Source organism: Drosophila pseudoobscura, chromosome X (assembly GCF_009870125.1).
Source record: "Drosophila pseudoobscura strain MV-25-SWS-2005 chromosome X, UCI_Dpse_MV25, whole genome shotgun sequence".
In the NCBI taxonomy this organism is placed as follows: Eukaryota; Metazoa; Arthropoda; class Insecta; order Diptera; family Drosophilidae; genus Drosophila; species Drosophila pseudoobscura.
Window position 1 is genome coordinate 1,272,444 of NC_046683.1, and position 21,163 is coordinate 1,293,606.

The window sequence follows — 21,163 nt, forward strand, 5'->3', positions numbered from 1 at the left end:
TATCCAGACGCACACGCATATGCACACACCTATACACACACACACACACACACACACACAAATGTCGTTAAGGCCAAAGCTGTTTGTACAGTGTTTGACTTTTATTATTTTAGTTAAACTTCTTTTGACTCCTCTCCTCTCTCCTCTCTGCTCTTTCCCACACGAGAAGACGGAAGCCGAAGTCCTGGCTGAGAGGGGACTGTGCTGGGGAGAGTGCTGAACCCAAATCAAAGGCAGGACATGTCAAGTGTGTGTGTGTGTGTATCAATGTGTGCTCTGACGTGTGTGTGTGAGTGTGTTTGCGGGGATGTCTTATAGGCTTTCTGTGTGAAGACCGGCCCTGGCTTTATTGATATCCTGCCCGAGCATCGCTGCCTGTCGTCAGCTGCCAGGCAAACTTAATGCCTTCCTGTCCCGGTCCTACGCTGGTCGAGCAGCTCCTGTCAGCATCCTGCATACATCCCCCCCCCCCCCCCCCACCTTTGCTTTGCCTCTGCTTGTTTTGTTCGTCCATGTCCATTGGCCACTAATTCATCAAATTTAGCTCAAAACTGAAGATTAATGACATACGTGTGGCATATTACGAAACTTGGTGACTTGATGAAATTTATTATTATACTCCAGACTCCCTTCCTGATCCCTCCTGCCCACTGCCCACTGGCCGCTGGACGCTGGACGCTGGCTTTAATGCTAGTTGCAGTCGGTCGTAAAACGCCGGACGGATGGCCCCGACTGCCAAAGCCCCAATTGTTGCAACTCCTTGGCTTTAGTGGCTTCCGTCGTAAGGTGGCATTATGCTGTTTCCTTCTGCCGTTCATTTGAACTGCTAGCAAGATACCAACAAATACCATCAAATACCATAGCCTGCTTTTCGAGTATTAGTTGGTATTTCATTAGCAGAAATTTCTTGTCGTTTTAGTACGAATAAAAACCCTGATTGTGCTCGCATACACCTTTTTCAGATCTGAGTACTAGGCTTAAAAGCGCAGAGCTGCCCCCTATACAAAAAATATCATTATGTGTCAACTCTGTTGGTTTAGACGTTGTGCTGCTGCTGTCTTTAATGGTTTGCGTGGTTAAGAGAATCTTTAGTTTTCGATTTAACTAGAGATTTGACGAGTTGTGAGGCGCAGCTAGGGCCGCTGCTCTACATACTCAGTCAGTATGGCTCTCTTCCGCCAGAAGGTGTACACTGCACGAGGTAGAGTGTGTGTGAGAGAGAGAGAGAGAAAGGGAATAAGTGAGCGCGTGGTTGGGGGTACCCTCTGAAATTATATTTCTGCTGTCTGACTATACTAATGATCCGATCTGAACCACGTTCGGAAATCTGCTCTACGATTCTGCAAGCCCAGCCCTGCTCTACATAAGGGCTCATTATTGATCCTGTGGCGATCAACCATAAGCATCCAACTAAGAAGGTCAGGGCGATCGATGGTTCCGACTGAAGAATCATAGAAGAAGATCTTAGCCGCAATACTTCTTCGATGCTCGAGAGAGGATGTGCCTCTGCCTGTTCGTCGATAAACGATCGAATCCAAAAACAGAGATGATTTCTGATGGGTTTCATGCTAATATCATCAATGTTGGTGGAGCGGGTTCCCTTCCATATATGCGGATCTGCCATTGGCATTAATGAGGTTCCTTCCCCCTTGATTGCTCGTACCTTGAGCTTTTCCGGCTTTCCATTCCTCTGCCTCTCTCAACCATTTTCCCTCTCTATCGCAGTGTCCGCACTCTGTGCTCTGTGCTATGTCCTCTGTCCTCTGTTCCCGCACCATTTTTATAATTAATTCTCATGCAAGTAATTAAAAATGCCAGCGGCTCGCATTGTCTTGGCTAGTTTCTGGTTTCTGGTCTCTGGTCTCTGGTCCCTGGTGTTGTTATGACTGTTGTTGTTGCTGCCCTGCCCCGTGATTGCAAAGCAAATAATAGCAGCGGGAAATTAATTACGCGCTCGCATAGTGGACAAATGTAAAAATGCGTACAAAGAATGAAAAAGCCGGATGGAAAGCGGAAAGAAAATCTCAGCAAAATAGAAAATAAAAGTCTGTATTCTCCTGTGGTGGATGGTAGATGGTGGATGGTCCGCCGTGGGACTCCCTGCTCTAAACACGTTATGTGGAGTGATGGGGGTATGACATTCGACGTTTTCTAACTTTGCTGCAGAGACAAAAATACCACAAGAGACACGAATGATGAATTGTACCAGAGAACAAGGCCTCCCCAGGGGAGATTTGTTTGTCTGGGATCCACGAATCATAGGGTAAATCTTTCCCTCAAGCAGCAGAAACTTCAGTGGATACCCCTATGTGCCGTCTACATGACCCTCCCTGCCTTAACCAGCCTCAACTAGAACTCGAGAGCCCGAACCCATGGCCCCAAATATATGGACATCCAAAAGTCATTCCGCCTGTCGGTGGTACTTCAGTAGATAATGCAATAAGTTATTCTATTGTCTACGGGTTAAAACAATAAGAACAACAACAATGTGAAAGGAAACGGAAGCAGGAATACCAGCGAGAGCAATATGGCGTAGAAGATGGCGGAACGTTAGAGAGGAAAAAAAATGACTGCTATTAACATTTCATTTAGCTGGAAAACGCTCATCTCTTCTCTTTCTTTCATTTCCTATTTGACCGCCTCTTCCTGCACCCTTTTTCTTTTTCCCTCCGTTCCTTTTTGTCTGTTTTTCTGTGTGTGCTTTTTTTTGTTGCCAAACATTTTAATTATGAGCGGACTCTCTACACCTCCCCCTTGTGCCTGTCCGACCGCCATCTGGTTATTGTAAAACAAACGAAATGAACAAAGTACGCGGTCCCCCGTCCCCCCGTCCCCCGTTTTCCCGTTTCCCCATGCACACATATTTACGAGTGTATGTGCATACGATCGCCAAATGAACAAATGAAAAAGGGAGCAAAATGGACATGTGGTCTGGTCTCCGCGCACTCTGCGGTTGTCCCAGGAGTCAGTCGCCCCACAAGTCGGCTGCAGCAGGAGAAGTAGAAGGAGAAGGAGGAGGAGGAGGAGGAGGAGACCGCGGTCTAAGCCAAAAGAAAAGCCAACTGCCACTGCCACTGCCACTGATGATGATGATGGCAATGGCGATGGCCGCATTGTTGGCCAGCGGTAAAATATATGGCACACATGCTAGCGATGACCGCGTGAGCAGAGCTATAGACCGAACATGAAAGAACGATATAGAATCAATAAAAATAAAAGCCATGTCCACCACATGTCAAAGAAAAGCCCGATGATTTTCCTATTTGCACGGGTAGGCGAAGAGAGTCCTGCTCTCACGCTCTCGTCTCTAGGACAAATGCATTGTTTGCCTTTTCACATTCGAGTGTGTGTGTGTGTTTGTGTGTGTGTGTGTGTGTGTGTGTGTGTGACATGTTAACGACGGCGCTCAAATGACTTTTGTGCGGTTTAAAAACCAAACCCAAAGCCTGAACCCTAACCTCAGCAGGCGCCACCCTGGAACCACCCTGGAACCTCCCCAACAAGCCATCATCGCCGTCGTCGCCGTCGTCGGCGTCGTCGTCATTGCCATGGCCTCGCTCTGCCTCTGCCTTGTTCGTTGCAGCATTTTTCAATTTTATGGTTTCCAGATGAAGTGCGTTCGACCGTAAGTAAATGCCATAGCCCGTGCCCGTGCCCGGGCCCGTGCCTCTCCTCCTGCTCCTCCTTTTGCTATGCTGCCGCGTCAGCTGCAGCTGTCATTGTTTAGCTTTTTACCCTCTTTCGGGCCACAAAAAGTGGAACTCCCGCTCGCCAATCCTCAGCTCGTTTTTTTTTTGTTTTTTTTTTTTTTGTCGTGTGGCACGCATAAAGTTGCATTTCTTTTTTGTGGCTTTTTTGGGGCCTCTCTCCTCTGCTGCCCCTGGTCTGCTTAGCCATTGGCCTGACCAATTTTTTTGATAACTTTTTGTTTGGACTGCTCCCTCTCTCGCTCTCTGGCCGAATGGTTATGAGTTATATATGGCACTAGGGGAGGCCCAGGTACAGGTGGGAAGTGGCGGCTAACTGAATAGCCAAAGCGGCTGTGAACATTTCGTTTTAATTAAGAGGTGAGGCAGCTGGAGAATCAGCGGGGAATCAGAGAAAAAGAGAGAGGAAATTGGACAGTGGAGCGGAGCGGGCTTCTCTGTTGTCTGCGCCATTCTTTTGTCATATTGTTTGAACGGGCGTTGATCTCCGGAACTAATTGAAGTCCCGTCACTTTTGGGCTTCCGGCACTGCTGGCACACTTTGGCCTTACCAAAAAAACCAAAAAACTGGTAGGTAGGTAGAATGGTAGGTAAAATTCATGGATTCCCTAATAAATATAACGATTATATTCTACAACTATTTCCATCCGTTACGAGTACTTTTCTTTCGTTTTTTTTTCGGGTGTGGCTCTCACCTGATGAGCACCACACCACCTGTCGCACCCTTTTGTGGTGCTCTGGTAATGTGCATTTTTAATGTTGCTAAAAGCAAATGCACATTGGTATAAAATTTAATAGTTATTTCTATTTAAATATTATATTGTATCAGAGTGCAAAGGAGAAGGGAGAAGGGAGCATGGAGCATGGAGCAAGTAAGGGAGAAGGATAACATAATTCTTAATATGAATAAATCAGAGTCAGAGTCAGACTCTCATAAAAATTTCTTGTTTTGGCCAAATGCAATAAGAGTCAAGCGAAATGACAATCCAGCAATCCCGCTTCAGTTGCAGCAACAAATCTGCAATCATGCATCAACGTTGACACTATTTGTTGTAGTGTTGTAGTGCCAGTGCGCCTTGCCCCTTGCCCCTAGCCCCTAGCCCCTTGCCCCTTGCCACAGAGTGTTGCCAGAGAGCTTGGAGCAGAGTTCTTGGGGCAGGAAACAGAGCTGGATGATAGAGCTGTACTTCTCTTCACTTCACTTGAGGTATTTATTCCAGCGATTCATGTGCCTCATGGAAACACGGGCAAACTTTTTGAATCTAAACTTTGATATCACGTTGATATCTCTCATTGAGCCAAGAATTTTGTTGTACATATAGTAGGGTATCTTCAGTATAAGCAATATATCGTAAATACTTATAGCATGTATCTGTACCAAAGAATCTTTCTGCACTACTTTTTGTCTGGCTGTAATTACTCGTAAAGGATCCAGGACGGGAGCATCTACCTGCCGTATCCGCTTGTCCTTTGCCCCCGTTAACACGTTGACATCTCACGGGGCTGTACGCTGTTGGCTGCTTCTCAGTTTGCGCTTCTTCTCTCGCTCGCTCCCTCGCTCTCTGGCTGTCAAGTTGCCTCCTGTTATTTGTTGCAATTTAAGTGACTTGGAATTGCAATTTATTGTTGCTCTTCGCACCCGCACTCTCGTCTAAAGGGGCAAATCAGGCGGCAGGCAGCACCCTGACGTTTTCCTTTTTGGGCTGTAAATAAAGAAGCGGAAAAACGACGGGAGGAGCTGGCTGGAGAGAGGGGGGAGGGAGAGTGGAGAGTGGAGGAAAATTGTAGCTACGAAAGCAAAAGAAATATGAGAATTTAGTGTAATGTTGTTTTTATTGCGGAATTCATGTGCAGAATGCGTAGCAGGGCATTAAGGTCTCTACTCGCTGCATACACTTATCCCCACTCCCCACTCCCCGCTTGCCCCGAGAGCCGACGACATAGAATGACATCGGATCGGATCGCCTTTCAGGATGAGACAGGAATCCCTTCCCAGTATCCCCCGAGCGACAATCCAGGTAAAAGGAGTCTAATAGTAGAAAGAATATACTCTTTGAGTGCTTTAATCTTCCATTCTATTCTGTAAAGGCTATCAATAGTCGGCTAAACTTAGTATTACACGACCGTTTTATAGATACAGATACTTTGAGAAATGACTTCTTTTATTGACCAAGAAAACCGTTTGCTTCCCATTCGAATTTTGATTGTCCTGCGTTGGGGGTGGGGGGGGTCACTTTTTTGTGCTTCGGTTGCGATATTATAAATTTCTTTATATTTGTCAAGCCAATTGAAAAGTTTGGCGCAACTTTGTGTTGATTTAACACCCACATCCCATACACACACGCAGACACACACACACACACAAACAGATATAGAACACAGGACGAACAACCATCTTCAGAGGGAAAGAAAGTCAGAAAGTGAGGCGGTTGGGCTGTCGCTCTATTATTGAGGCCGGACTCACCAAAGTCCACGGGGACAAAAAAAAACTTTCTCTGGCGGGGACATAAATAAGGAATTGTATGGTAAATGGCCAACAAACAACCGAATGGCATCCAACCAACAAACCGACAAACCAACAAACCGACAAGGAAGGACATTGAAGGGACTGGGAAAACATCGTGGAAATAAAGCTGAACAAGTCGGAAGAGTGCGGGAGGAGGGGAATTATTTCGTAAAGAAGAAGTGAAACAATAAGCATCTGGGGAGCGGAAGGGGGGGGGACGGACTGGTGCCAAGTGACCACACAGTGATTTACGCTCATGAAATTGAGTTGTGGCGCAAATTATTTATGAACAAAGCAGAAGCACACCCAGGAATAATAAACCCGGAGAGGACTACACAGGGCTGACAGACAGACAGACAGACACAAAACGTGGAGGATTGTGATGTCGCCTGTACACTTGTGGACCCTTGGAACAATATGCAGTTTGTGGAATCGGTATCGAAGTCCAGACCCCAGGGAGGCTCTGCCCCTTCTGCGGACAGCTTAGTGCTTGAGGCTCGCCATCGCCAGTAGCCAGTAGCCAGGAGCCGGGAGCCAACTTTTTCTCCGAAAAATAATTTATTAGCGGCAAACGAGGAAAAGTTTTATGAAAATTCAAAAAACACAAGAAAACACAGAAAATACAAAACCAAAAAATACAAAAAAATACAATAAGCAAACGAAACAAAGGAAAAACAAGTGGAAAGTACGAGTACGAGTAGAAGTAGCTTCCTTACGGACTCCCCCCCGCCACCCTGCACCTACACCCAGGACCCGCACGCCGCCTCTGGCCAGCATTTCATTGTCAGTCCGTGCTCCGTGCGCATTGTTTAATATTTTCCGACTCTGTCAAAAAGTTGTTGGGGCCAACTCGGAGTTCGAGTGAGAGCAGAATTTATTTACTATCATGTCCTCCAATGAACCGTGTCGCTTGGGGAATATCCACTGTATGATGGCATGCCTTTGCTGTGGCTTTCGGAATCAGAGAAACACATACCTCAAGTATCCTTCTGGCCTTGCCGGAGCAAAAAACAATCTATTCCTAGAATGCTTTATACATATTGTAGAGGAGGAGTTCCTTCGGTAGTTTTCCTTCCTATTGGCAAAGAGTATTCAGTGCTCGTTATGGCCCTAGAGGCGCTCCTCAGGTTACGCTGGTTATTTATTGAATTTGGCACACAATTGCACAGAAGCTACCATCCCCCCAGCAGCATTCCCTTTCCCCCAACCACGCATTCAATTGCTGTGTAGAAAATTTATGAAATTTGTTTTCCGTGTGTTGCGGTGGGGAGAGGGAGGAGCGTGGCAAAGTTTTCTTACGAGTATATATGTATGTATACTTTTGCCTGGGGTCTGGCTATGGAAATGTAGGTGCCAATGACACTCGCATTACGCATTTCGCATTACGCATACGCCCCATCTACTCGTACTTTGCTTTGTTCGAAACATTAAGTATACGCAGTAGATGACGCGTTCGATAAGCATTTGCAATGCAGATGGTATAATGCGACGGCTCTGCTGTTCGTGTGCTGTGCTGTGTATTTTTAGAGACAAAACAATTTCCGTTGCTTAGCAAAGCTGCCACACCAGAGCCCCATCCTCTTCGGCATTGAATGCAAATGAGTAGAATATAGTGGAAATTTCTCATGATAATACACCATTAATGAGCGGCATTATTTGCTGCTTTCCCCAGTGTATACGTACGAGTGTGTGTACCTGCATTGTCTGCCAATTAATTGAGCGAACGCTTCAATGCGAGTAAATATATAATAAATAATTGGAATAATTAAAACCAGTTTTCAAATGCATTCCCCAGAAGCGGCCAGCGGCCAGCGGCAGGCGTCCAGTGCAATAGTTGCACCATAAAATGGCAAAACTATTCTCGAAACAACTATTTATTTGTATAGGATCTATGATCTAGGATATAGGATATAGCATCTGTCTACGATGTCTTTTTTTTGGGCCGGATGAGCATGCGAACGTAGCTGAGGGAGCCTGTAGGCCCCGGCAAAAAGGTTTTCCACAGTATGCCCTTGAAGTAGCCAATCTCCTGGCCAAACTTTGGCTGGAAGGTGCCAAAGAGGTTGCTAGGAAAACGTTGGGATTAAATCGCACTCTGAATGGGATTTTTGTCAAAGTACCTCTCGATACACTCGCGACCATACCACCATGCGCCCGCATGGATCCTAGCGCAGTTCTGTGCATTGTCGTCGTTGTCCTGGTCGTAGGTGGTGAACTTCTTGCCCGCATGGTAGCGCAGGGAGTCGCCGGCATCGCCCTTGTAGGGCCCCAGAACGTTGAACAGATACTTCTCGGCCTCGTTGCCAATGCTGAAGTGATCATAGATGGCGAAGCGCTCCTCAGGCGTCTTGTGGCGCATTATCACGAGCAGCTCGTAGGACCCGCTGTTGGTCAGCCGGTTCAGCTTGTCCAGCCCGATGAAAAACTCCGAGTTGAGGTACCCAAAGCCGGCCTTGTAGTTCTGCCAGTCGCGGTCAAATTTCTCGCTGCCATCAAACCTGTTGGCGATCACTAGCCAGCCCCCGTTGTGTACATTCTGGTCACAGCTCACGAAGAAGGGCTCCGAATCTCTGGCCACCCGGATGAGCACCTGGCCGTGCTTCTGGCCCAAGCAATTCCGGGGCGTATCATCGCTGGGCATGGCTGGCAAGGCCTGGACAATGGCTGGGACTGGATGGAGTCTGCGGCGTTAGGGATCAGAAATTACAGCTCAGTCGATCGTGCGGAGGATGACTTACGACCGGGTACCAATGGCCTCCCCCGGCGCCTGGATCCTGTATTCATCGATCAGCTGCTGTAGATTGCTTAGCTCCGTTTTGAGTGTCTGCAGCTCGTCCGTCATAAACTGGATGCTGAAAAGATTGGCAGGCTCTATCTTAACAAAGCGGAAACCCAACGATGACTGCATGGGAGAAGTACTCACCGTGCTGCCAAGCCGCCCAAGGTGCTGACGGGACAGGCAGTGTCCTAGCCAGAGGGAGCAAAATATTGTAGGAAATGTCAGGGAAGATCAGTAAAGAGTACCCTCCATACGTACATTCACATCGATTAGGAAAGGCTCCACCGAGTTCCGCATTATCACAGTCTTCTCTGGCATCGTGGTGGTGCTGAGGCAGGCCAAAGCGGTGACGAGCGCCTCCAGCGCCATGCTGATACTATGGCGATTCCACAATTCAACAACAAACTTGTGCTCGATCGCAGCATGAGCCAACGACAGCGACGCAGTTGCAGTAGCCCCAGCAGGCAGCAGGCAGTCGCTGCTGGTTGGTTGGAGATGCTCCATATATCACAGGCAGTGATCTCTGGCGACTGATCACTGTGTGCCTCTTGAACCAGTAGCTTGATACAAATGATAATCGTAATAAAGTCAAGCTCCAGCTCGCGAGCACTGCGCAGCACTGATCGCCTCCGGTTAGCACTTAGAATACTCGTTTGAAATGTGGATGCACAGCTGCAGCACGAGAAATTCTAATTGCATGACCTTTGTGGCCAGTCGATCGGCTCGGTCGGTGTGTGGTGTAGTCAGTGGTCAGAGCTCAGTCAGTGAGACATGTCGCAGATGCTACAGCTAGACGCGTTGGTCATGGCCATGGCGTGCCTTACCACAACGCAAACGGATCTGGGCGGGGGACTGGGGATGGTGCCACCCATTCTGGATAATTCGGTGAGTCATAGAGGATTCTACATCGATCTATCTTTATCCTATCTGTATCTGCAGACTAGCTGTCCCATCTCTGCGCTTAGTGGCCTCACCACACGCCTGCAGGCCCTGACCAATGACATTGCGAGTGTCAAGGAGCAGATCGGCGGCCTCCAGGAGCAGCTGGTGGACCTGCGAAGGAGTGGCGGTCCCGCTGGCTATCCAGTGTCCCTGGGCTTGCCGAATGCCATTGGATCGCGACTGTAAGCTGTGCGGAGCGGAGGAAGCCCATCTGTAACACTGACTGGTAGACCCATTCATAGACCTATCTCCTCCCTCTCTAGCCTGGATGTGGATGTGTCCCAGTTACTGGCAGCCCAAGGCGGCCCCGGGGCGGGGGGTGATCCCAAAACGCCGAGCAACTGCCTCAAGCAGCAGGGCGGTGTGGTGCGGATACAAACCCGTGCGAATGTGGAGCCCTTCTTCGTGTTCTGCGAGAATAATGTGAGTGGCGGTGGCTGGACCATGGTGGTCAACCGATACGACGGCAGCGAGGACTTCAATCGCAAGTGGGCCGACTACAAGATCGGGTTCGGGTCCATCACCACCGAGTTCTTCATCGGGCTGGACAAGCTCCACCAGATCCTCAGCAGCGACAACTACGAGCTTCTAGTGCAGCTGCAGAACCGCAAGCAGGAGCTGCGCTATGCCCTATATGACCGCTTTGGGATCGGCAGCGAGTCGGAACAGTACCACCTGAGCGTCCTCGGGAAGTACAAGGGCGATGCCGCCGACGCTCTGCGCCAGCACGAGGGCAAGAAGTTTAGCACCCAGGACAGGGACAACGACGAAAGTGAGGCCAATTGTGCGGCCGCCCAGTCGGCGGCCTTCTGGTACGGCAGCTCCTGCAACCTAAGGTGGGGATTCCGTCCCTGAACAGACTATTCCTAGCTATTCCTTCAATGGTTTAAATTTTCCTTTTTCTCCTTCCTTAGCAATCCCTTTGGCTTGTATCAGCGACTGCTCGATCGGGACAAGGACGAGTACAAGGGTATTCTGTGGCGCGGATTCCTCGATGGCCCCAAGGGCTCCCTGAAGATAGTACGCATGATGGTCCGCCCCCGAAACGGAACGTCGTAGGGATCATCGTTATAATAAATACCAGTGTATATTTTCACAATTTAACAAAGAGCCCAACAGAATACAAATACAGATAAGATACGACACAAACACAAACAGAAAAACCAAACAGGTTCTAGATATATATAGTATATAGAAATATAGTAAAGGAAATTCGATTAGACTTCGTTGAGCTTATCCACCTCTGCGGTCGTCGTGCGTCTGGTTGTTGTTGTGGTTGTGGTGGTGGGATCCTCGTAACCCTTGACCACCAAAGCATCCCCAAAGATGGGCTTGAAGAAGAGCACAAAGCGGGAGTAGCGACGTGCAGAGCCCTAAAGGAATAAAAAGAGAAGACAGATAAAAGCGCATTTACCGGAACGTTTTTCTAAAAGCTAATCCATTTCGCTAAAAGTTCTGCTAAAGCTCTACTTGTTAAAGCTCTATCTCTCTCTCTCGACAAAAGCTCTCATCCGTTGCATAGAACAAGCGCCACCTAAGAGAGAGGAAGATCACGATGCAAAAACGGAACGCATCGCTGTATGCGTGGCTATGCGTGTGAGAGCGTTACAGTTAAGTTTTGGACATGGGCAATAGTAACAGAGTTACAACCATTTGTGTAGGTGCTTAAGTGTTAAAGTACAATGATGAGCGTAGGAATAGGAAGAAAAAGTGTTTTGAGAGTATTTTTGTTCTTACCATGATCAGGCGGGACAGCGACTTGGAGACATTGGTGATGGTCTGGAAGGACTTGTTGAAGAGCTCGTCGGGTAGCTCGAACGACACGTTGTCGCTGCTGATGTCCGTGGCATCGCTCAGGTCTTTGCCCCCGGCTCGTGCCTGCCTCGGCTTGCCCTGCGAGGTAGTGGGAAAGATAGAGATGGAAAGAGCGATGAGAAAGAGGCAGAAACAGAAACAGAGACAAACAGCCAGCGAGTCAAAGAGACAGACAGACAGACCCGAACCGAAACGAACCGAATCCCATGCCCAGCCCCAGCCCCAGCCCCCACCACGACCCCAGACAAGGCCATGGCCATGGAGACGGCAGCCGCCAGCCGCCAGCCGCCAGCCGCAGAACTGAAATCAAAATTTCGAGTACGGTTTTTCTGTTTTATGTTTTTTGTGTGTGTTTTTTGTCGTTTATTTTCGATCGCCATAGAGTCATAGAGTGGGTTGATTGATATAGTATTAATATATATGCCGAATGTATGTACAAACATGAAACAATGCTTAAAGTGGATCTTAACTAGGGTGTGAAGAAACAAAAACAGGGGGGGGGGGGAATTCAACAAGATTTTGCTCCGCATCCGCACCGCAAGAGTGATGGAATCTAAGGATTGGTCGAGGATAACGATAAATTACAAGGTTCAACCAAGGTTTAGCTCTCATTGCGCTCTGCCTGGCTTCTAGGTCTTGGCTCCTGTTTAGTAGCCCGCCTCGTCCGAGTCCGGGGCTGGTGTCGTCACCCCACCTATGCCGTTGACGCCGCCCGAGGAGCCCTGCAGGATGGGACCGGAGAAGCTCAAGAACTTCGAGACAACGTTGCCCAGGCCGGCGTTCGCATTTCCATTGCCCGACGAGGAGCCACTGAAGGCGGTGATGGTCGTCAGGACACCGGTGGTGAGGTCATTGGCAATGTTGCCCAACGAACGGATCTTCGGCGAGACGACGGCTGTGATCAGGGTCTGGAAGTCCTTGATGGGCACCGGCGACTTGATGTCCCACTGCTTGTTCTTCTCGATGTTTGAGCGATCCAGCTGCTCGATCACACGGGTCTTCGTGTCCAGGAAGTTGTCGATTTTCTAAAGAAAGCACAGAAAAACACATTGTCATATCCATCATCCCTGGAGCAGAGTATGCTTCTTCGGTTATATAGTACTTACACCAAACACGAAGCCGAGCACCGCATTCTTGGCCTCGAATGTCGCATCGGGTAGTTTTCTTTTGTTGCGCTCTTGGCCATCGCCTAACACCTCCTGGAAAAGGAATCGAAGAATCGGAGAACTGAGATTGGCAGGGGGCTTCGCTTCACGCAGTCAGATTCAGATTCAGATCTAGACCATGAACTCTCAAGCCATCTGTATCTAGATTTTCTTGCTGGACTAATTGCTATGCATATATTTTGTGATTCTTTGCCGCAAACTGACTTCAAGTTTAATTGCTGGCCAAGAAGACAACAAATATGCAAGAAACCAGCCGAAGAAACAGAAAAAACACTCGATAATCTCCGACACTTAAGGCCGGTTCGACTTGACCCAATTCGAGGCTGGCCCAAGAAAAACACACACATTCATCCACTCAAACATTCATACATTCATTACAAGCACTGTTGCTGCGGGAGAGGGGGGCTTTGGAGTCGACTCGAGCACGGACTTCGGTCATTCTAAGCCGTTGATATCTTGTACTTTCGGCCCGCTTCTCGGTCGATCGGCACTTAGCATTCAGCCCGTCATCTGGCTGGCCCAAAACATGCGATATGTATGCACCTCGAAATCGAAATCGAAACCCAAGCCGAAATCGACTCATTTCTAAACAAAACGCATAATCCACAGCCTCAGGCCCACCGCTCGGCGCCAAAACAAAACGAAACTAAACCAAACCAAACTATTCCGATCCCACCCGATCCGATCGGACTCGATCCGAGCTATGCTTTAAGTGCAATCGGATGTGACTCGGCGAATACATTTACTCTCCGTAGTTGCAGCTATACGACCTCTGCGCTTAATTTTGTTTGGTTTTGTGACGTCACTTGCCCTTCTCCTACTCCCGCCCGCCCTCAGCCACGCCCTCAGCCTCGCCCTCGCACTCGCACTCGCCTCTAACGAAGTTATGCAATTATTGGGCAAGTGATTTGAATTTCAATTCGCGATTCGGGAAAGCCACTCAGCTGACTCAGAGACCTTTGATGAAACGGGGACTTTAACGTATGGGAGTGAAGTTGTAACCCAGAGTTTACGGAAGTGCTTGGAACAACAGAATTGCAAATGATCTACGAGTATGTACTTTTAATAATGATATTAACGAAGTAGTTCTTCAAGCCATGGCTTGGTAGGTTGCCCTTTGATCCCACTTCTTTTGTAATTTCTTGAGGGCCGTGCAATTTGTGCAATTCATTTTTGTAATTTAGCAAAATCTTTGCTCCATTGTTCTGCCATTCTCCCACTTGAGATTGCCCAATGTGGTCCAGGGCCCACATGCTTTTTGTGGCTGCCTATAACATTTGCCAGGCCTGGCAATTTATTAGTTTAAACGCTAAACACATTACGCTGCCTGCTGCCTGCTGCCTGTTACCCCTTTTCATTGTTTTTGGTTATTAGTTTTTGTAGTTTTTGTTTTGGGTTGTTTCTGAAGTGACAAACAGTTTTCAAAGCATTTTGTTGTGTGTGGTCGCAACGAAAAAAAAAAAAAAAAAAAAACAAAAAACGTGAGCTATGATTTATATACAACCACAAATCAGGTCAGTCGTTGAAATCGCTACAGGGACTTGAACAAAGGTACAACGGGTAGATGGGAAGGGGAAGGGATAATTAATGGCCACAGAATGGACAGGATCCATGAACTGAAAGTTAAACCTAAGCCATATTCAGAGATCTAACTGAATGCAGACTCGTACTAGAATCTTTCAAGGTACAATTATAGGTACATGCCTAGAATCTGCCCGAATTTCATTTGATTGAATTTCAGAACATTTCGGGTGATCCGATTCGACTGTTTCATACTGTGGGTGGCAACCCTGGAACGTTTTCTTCTACTCTTAATGCATTTGGCAAATTTTGGGGTCTTCAATTAAATTTTCACAACATGTTGTTGAATCAATAAGCACGAAAAAGTGAATAAATATATTAACAAACTATTAAATCGAGTAAATGTTTCACAACGCTCGAATCAGCAGAGAAAGAGAAAAGAGGAAGAAGAGAGAGAGAGAGAGAGAGAGGCAGCAAAGAGCGGAGGAGGGAGACAAGTGATGAGCTATGGATGAGGTCTTTCTCTTTCTGTTTCTGCTTCTGCTTCTGCTTCACTCTGAGGCGTTGGCTTTGGTTAGTTTTTTGGTTTTTGGGTTTTTGGGTTTTTGGTCGGTTTTTTTTTGTTGGGAATGGTTTTGAAATGTTAACGTAGGTCGTTAACAAGTTTCGTCGCGCTCAAGGTCGTCATGTCTTGTATATATTCGGCAGCGAATTTCGTATTCATATTCGAATACGAATTCGAATCGATTTCTTGTGCGATATTCGATTAACATATTCGCAATGGACATGGGATGGGGGAGGGGGGCTATGCCAGAAGTCGGTTCAATGCACCAGGCCGCAAAATTAGCAGCGGCTTACACAACAATAGCAACAGCAACAGCAGCAGCAGAAACAGCAACAGCGAAATGTGCAACAAGCCGCAGAGAGCCGCAGGCAAAATTCGCTTTCACGCCCCAGCTGCCCCCAAGGAGACGAGGCAATCAAGTTTCCCCTCACACTGTACCCCTCTCAGTTGTCTGTCTGCTGTCTCTTTCTGGCCCGACTTCCTTGTTGGGCTTACAGATGGGTTGACTGGGAGGTTGGGCGGATGGATCGGATGGGTCGGATGGGTGGATAGGGGGCTTTACCTCTGCATTGATTGGATTAAGGTCCGGGTCGCTGTCGCTGCTGTCCTGCAGCGTGGACTCCACTTCGGCGTTGAGCTGCTGAGGCGATGGAGCCGATAGCGATAGCGTTAGCGATAACGATAGTACGGCCAGCATCAGCATCGTTTTGCACTTTGTGTACTGCATCTTTGTGGGCGAAGGAACGGGACTTCTGTTCTGCTGTGAATTCTGCAATTAACCAAAGGAAAAACTATAAGTCGCCTGGCACATAATTCGATTCGAGCTATTTGTATTTATTTCTGGGGAAACTTGAAATATTTCACCCATTTTGCGGGCTACACACCAAAAAACAACACACAAACTTTAAGCTCTCGAAGGCAAGAGAATAAACAAAAAGCCAATAAAAAACCGTGATGAAAATTGATCAAAGTTTGGAACGGACTGGGTTTTTCTTTTTCTCTTTGTTTTTTTTTCTTTGATTCGATTGCTGGAAGCCGCGCCGCCAGATACGCGATACTAGCACGTTCACTAACTTTAAGCAAATGACTGCAGACGAAAGTTACTTCAATGATTTAGCAGTGGCCAAAAAATCGGTTACACAGACCACAGCGCAAGCGCAGCCCCGAACGCGTCGGAGCTTTTTTACCGCAGCTGCCTGATGCCTGGCGCTGCGATTGCTATTGCTGCTTCTGCTGCTGCTGTTGCTTCTGCTGCTGATACTGCCGGCGTCGGTGTCGGCGTCCACTGCAGACCCGAAAAAACCAGCAACAAAACCCACGACGAAATCCATCCAAATTGAATTTTATTGCGGCGCTAACGCCAGCGTCGAAGCCCGACGTCCGACATCCGACTCAAGCGTCTCTGCCCAACTCGTTTTTGAGCGAAAACTCACACACACACACACACACACACACACGCACACACGAAAAGCGCTCAATAAAGTGCAAAACGCAGAGATGTCTGCCAGAGATGTTAAGTCACTCTCTGTCTCGGCTGGGCTTTGGTTGGAGGGTATTTGTTGGTGGTTTTTCTGCAATGCGCTTTTAATTTGTACTTTTTGGCTTTCAATTAAAGCACAGCGACACACACAAACAGCCACTGAGGGGCACTCAGGTTATACGGTTATTCGCTGTTATACGGTGCGTATGCGCAATGGAATTGTGTTTAATGCATTCTCAAGCACCTCCGGATTGGATTGTCATCACCATCACCGAATGGCCAAAGGCGCTTACATAAGGGTGTTGGTATTTTTCCATTTGGACAGGTTTTGGATAATTAAATGGAAATTTAAATGGAAAGTATATATCCCATGATCATCTTCTATAAGCCATTTGATGAGTGGGCTGTGTTGGTAATAATTCTACCATACTTTAGGGCGCTTAAAAACAAGAAATATCCCATTTCTAGCACACACTGTGCGGTTCATTATAAAGAAATGACGTCGGGTTATCAGGCTTACAGAAAATCTGCATAAGATGGTATGAGTCTTTCAGTTCTTTCCACTCAAATACAAAAAAGAATAGCAAATTTGAGGTGCTGTTCCCATTTCGAGGTACATTTTCAATGGTATAGTGCATATATGTAGTTCTACTCTTATGAGCGAAAAAAGTATTGTTTACAATCTTGCAACTTCTCCAATTTATTGCTCAATGTAGATGTTGAGGTCCCCACTGAAGATCCTTGACCGTAGAATTGACTAAATTAGCGAAATTTATGCGCATCCAACCTCTAAGCACAGCCTCGACAACGTGCTAACTATGTAAAATGGCATTTTAATGGGCTTTTTTTTAACGATTTATTATAAATAATACATATTTATGGACCAACTGGAGGCTAGAAATTCTCGTAAAAAACAGAACAAAAAACTAAGCCAAGATCGAAAAAGATAATACGAATACAAAGTAGAGAAAAGTTAATCAAGTCGTTCGCCTTCAGACGCCAGAGCCCCGCCAGAGCCCCGCCAGAGCCCCGCCAGAGCCCCGCCAGAGACGCCAGGACCGACCGATAAATTGGAGTCAAAGTGCGCGCGTATTGAATTCAGACTCGAAACTCGAAACTTAATAACTGGAATTGCATAGAGTCCAATCCGATACGATACAATCTGATACGATCCGATCCAATCCGTTTCGATGTGGCCCGCTTATGCATGCATGTACATATAATTAGTCAATTCGATTGTGGGTCCCCCGTATGCTGTATGCTGTATGCTGCATGCTGCATGCTGCCGCCAGCTCAATTCTGAACAATTAACTAAATAAATCGCAGCCAATTCCAATTCCAATTCCGATCCAATCTGTTGTTGATCAAGTCAATTTTGAGACTTAAATTGGATTAAATGAGATCATCTCAAGTGATTCTGAGAAGGTATTCATGCAACAAAATTGGAATGTTACTTATTGATGTCTGCCAGCAGAATCGATGGAAATCCTTGATTTAGAATCAATCCCCTATAAATGCCAAGAAGGATATGCTGTTTGCGATTGTGAGAGGATCAGTCACTCACTTAATTACTAGTATGATATCATATCATATACATATGTATGTAGCTGTCACGATCTGTTCCCGCTCACAGATCGCATCGCACCCTGACACTAGGGCGAAAACCTTTCTAATTAGCCCGGGGACAGCCGGCACTTAACCCGTTTTACCCTGAATACCCACTGAATGAATATACATATGGGTATGGGTATGGGTATGGGTATTGGTATGGGTATGGGTCTTGGGGTCTGCAGAAATCAGGTGAACAGCTTTATGGAGTGGAGGCAACAATTTGCTTATCAATGTGCGAGCAGCGAGCTCAATCAACGCCTGGGCTCAAGGTCGGGTCGGGTCTGGGTCTGGGTCTGGGAGCGAAACATAATCCTTAATTGACATTAAGAGGTGCTGCCGCACCTTGCCCCCCCTCGCAGCCCGGCCCAGTCGAGGCACGGGGACTGGTTGCCGTTGCTGTTGCTGTTTTATGCAACATTTTATGCCCAGACGATGACAACAAAAGTGAAGACAAGATAAAGCAAAATTAATGCGCGCATCCGTTCAAAATGACAAAAATAAAAAATGTACAAATTTCAGCAAGCTCACAAAAAAACAATCACCACAAAACCGCAAAAAACTAAAAAAAATAATAATAAAAAGCGAAAAAGCAAAACCCAAGACCCAAAACCCAATACCAAAACCCAAAATGCAAAGTGCAGGCAGCACGCACAACTGTCATCGTTTTTTGTAGGTCACAAGGTCGAACCAGTTGACAGAGCGAGTGGCCACCGAGTGGCAGAAGAAGATCTTTCTGGTCTGATCTGGACTTTCGGAGGTCTTCGCTCCATCTCCATCTCCGTGCTCTGGCAGGTGCAGGTGTATGTGTATTTCCGAGAGGAGATCTTGCAGAACCAGTGCGCTGCGGGCTCCCCCTATGCCCATGCCCAAGTGCCTCTTACTTTTGCCCTGCTTCAACCTTTGGCAAACCTTTAACTTTCAATCTTGTGGCTGCTGATGGCGATCTCGTTTCATCGGTACAGAGTACAAATGAGATGCATCTACATACATATACGAGACCCGAGGGGGAATCTCTGCAGGATAGCCTTCAGCTATTTGCGGGTATCCCTTTAAAGGCATTCTGCAACGGATGGCCTTCAATAAATGAACAAACAAACACATTGAAGATAACACCATACCTAAAGTCCCACAATGGACCTGTAGTTAGGATTCTTCTGACCAAATAAATTGTACTTGGCTCTATACCGATCCCAAACCCTTAGGTATTCGTGAGAGGTATCAATGAGATCAATGTTTTTCCACCTCTCGACTAAGTTCAGAGAAAACTAACCTATGGCTATGGCATATCAAAGGGAAGTCTTATCTCCATTTAGCATCATTTAGCAACCCCATTCAATGTCTGAACCATGGCCTCTATAGAGAATCCCCGCTGCAGGCCGTGTACTCGTGGGGACTCGTGGACTAGTTCCATTCAATTAGTCGGTGGCCGTCCGTTGCTGTTGTTTTTTTCCTAATTTGTCCGTACAATTAACGAATTATCCATGGAAATTGAATTATAGCTTGTTGTTGTCTTTGGATATTGTGTTATTTCTGTGTGGCTGATGCTGGCACTGTGGCGCCTCAATTAGAACGCCATAATTGCTGGCCAATCTGTCTGTCAGTCAGTCAGTCCGACAGTCTCCTGTCTGCTGTCACCCAAAGAGCGTGGCTCATAAAATTTATGACAGACTGTTGTTGTTGTTGTTGTTGCTGTTGTTGTTTTATACGAACCAATCTCTAGCCGCAAGCACGAGTGGTACATGCTATGCTATGTGAAACCATTTTGACTTGGCCAAGACCCCAAACGCAAAGCGTTACATACTGCTGGACTGGTGGACTGGTGGACTGGTGGCTCATAAAGCTGACATTATTGCACTGGCCGATAAGGTACCCCACTCGTAGATGTAGATGGAGTCGTCCTTGCCCACCTGGCGCCGGCGCCGACCCCAGCGGCGACCCCCAGAGCCGACCCCAGTTGAACCGACTTGCTTTGTAGCCCAGATCTTCATCGCATTTTTCGGTTCGAGTTTCAGTTTCAGTTTCGGTGTAAAATGCCAAATGGCCAACATTTTGCTAAGGAAGGGGCAAGGGAGCTGTTGCTGTTGCTGTTGCTGTTGCAAACAAGTTGTGGGGCAGACGCATTAAATTTGTACTAACCAGTGGCACATGTACTAACTTGTTCTCCAGCTGAATTTTAGATGTTGAGTGCTGAGTGCTGAATGCTGGCACTGGTTCGGGGCTGGCTGGCATAATGTGGTGTGATTGCCCAATGCCCAATGTGCCTGCCTGCCTGCTGCCTGCCTGCTGCCTGGTGACATTGTGCAACAATTGTTGTCATTATGCATGCCTTTTTTTGTCTGAGTGTGGCCTGGCCTGGGCTGAGGCATTAATGTCACATGTTCCATGGTTCTTGCCTCGATGACTGAGCCCCCGACCCGTACGAAGTGCACGCAGAAAAAACAGGTCCAGCCCAAGCCCAAGCCCAAGCCCAACGTAACTCTCTGTCACTTAATAGTTACAAGCTACCATCCATATATCCATAACCATAACCATATCCATAACCATATCCATAGCCACATCCATCCAATGGGGGGGGGCTATTAGCATGCTGAGGCACGGACTTTTTTGAAGCCCCCGAACGAGGCTCGTTAACGGAGGAGAAGGAAGACGAGTATGAGGAAGATGTTCGATTTGAGTCCCACATAAACCACTACTCGTATTGCCGCTGGGCTGGCTTTTAAGCGGGTCTCTAATGAACTGTTGATGGCGGCTTTGCGCAAGCCATTTACCATCAACGTTTGTAGTGGCGGTGGAACTAGTTCTTTGGCATTCCATTTTGGGTGGAAAACCTCAAGATATCTGAGAATAGATAGATCCAAAGAATAGCTTTAGAAATGAAGGGCTCATTGATTAAAAAAGAATAATAATTCCATTGCCGTTAATATTGAACGACCAAAATGGAATGGCAAAAAATAATTTCCTTTCTGGCAAATCCTTCAGATCAAGTGGATCAATGTTTTGCTCCCAATCTCTGAGGCGAATTTAATTGGAAAAGGCGTTGACCATTCACCGCCAGACAGGCAGCAGGCAGC

The 21,163-nt window shown here is 47.1% G+C and overlaps 3 protein-coding genes across 9 annotated transcripts; 1 reads left to right on the forward strand and 2 right to left on the reverse strand.

Moving 5' to 3' along the window:
• Positions 1–8,069: 8,069 nt before the first annotated feature.
• Positions 8,070–9,424, reverse strand: LOC4814388 (fibrinogen-like protein A). Of its 2 annotated transcripts, none has more exons than XM_015186758.2 (5): positions 9,251–9,424; positions 9,137–9,180; positions 8,955–9,065; positions 8,334–8,894; positions 8,070–8,279 (listed from the first exon to the last, which is right to left on the reverse strand). In XM_015186758.2, exons 1-5 carry the CDS (start codon positions 9,359–9,361, stop codon positions 8,135–8,137), a joined length of 972 nt encoding a protein of 323 aa, XP_015042244.2. In that variant the 5' UTR covers positions 9,362–9,424; the 3' UTR covers positions 8,070–8,134. The 2 variants fall into 2 exon arrangements, with proteins under 2 accessions (XP_015042244.2, XP_001354409.3); XM_001354373.4 differs by having other exon boundaries at positions 8,952–9,065; positions 9,251–9,421.
• Positions 9,425–9,711: 287 nt separating this feature from the next.
• On the forward strand, positions 9,712–11,089 carry LOC4814291 (microfibril-associated glycoprotein 4). Of its 3 annotated transcripts, XM_015186759.2 has the most exons (4): positions 9,717–9,877; positions 9,932–10,116; positions 10,177–10,770; positions 10,849–11,089. In XM_015186759.2, exons 1-4 carry the CDS (start codon positions 9,764–9,766, stop codon positions 10,991–10,993), a joined length of 1,038 nt encoding a protein of 345 aa, XP_015042245.1. In that variant the 5' UTR covers positions 9,717–9,763; the 3' UTR covers positions 10,994–11,089. The 3 variants fall into 3 exon arrangements, with proteins under 3 accessions (XP_033239342.1, XP_033239343.1, XP_015042245.1); XM_033383451.1 differs by having other exon boundaries at positions 9,712–10,116; XM_033383452.1 differs by having other exon boundaries at positions 9,714–10,116; positions 10,198–10,770.
• On the reverse strand, positions 11,073–16,306 carry LOC4814232 (uncharacterized). Of its 4 annotated transcripts, none has more exons than XM_033383453.1 (5): positions 16,076–16,306; positions 15,564–15,770; positions 12,856–12,948; positions 11,983–12,774; positions 11,736–11,827 (listed from the first exon to the last, which is right to left on the reverse strand). In XM_033383453.1, exons 2-4 carry the CDS (start codon positions 15,726–15,728, stop codon positions 12,397–12,399), a joined length of 636 nt encoding a protein of 211 aa, XP_033239344.1. In that variant the 5' UTR covers positions 15,729–15,770; positions 16,076–16,306; the 3' UTR covers positions 11,736–11,827; positions 11,983–12,396. The 4 variants fall into 4 exon arrangements, with proteins under 4 accessions (XP_015042248.2, XP_015042247.2, XP_033239344.1 ...); XM_001354376.4 differs by having other exon boundaries at positions 15,886–16,302; XM_015186762.2 differs by lacking the exons at positions 11,983–12,774; positions 12,856–12,948 and adding an exon at positions 11,073–11,307 and having other exon boundaries at positions 11,672–11,827; positions 15,886–16,118.
• Between the last annotated feature and the right edge of the window lie 4,857 nt (positions 16,307–21,163).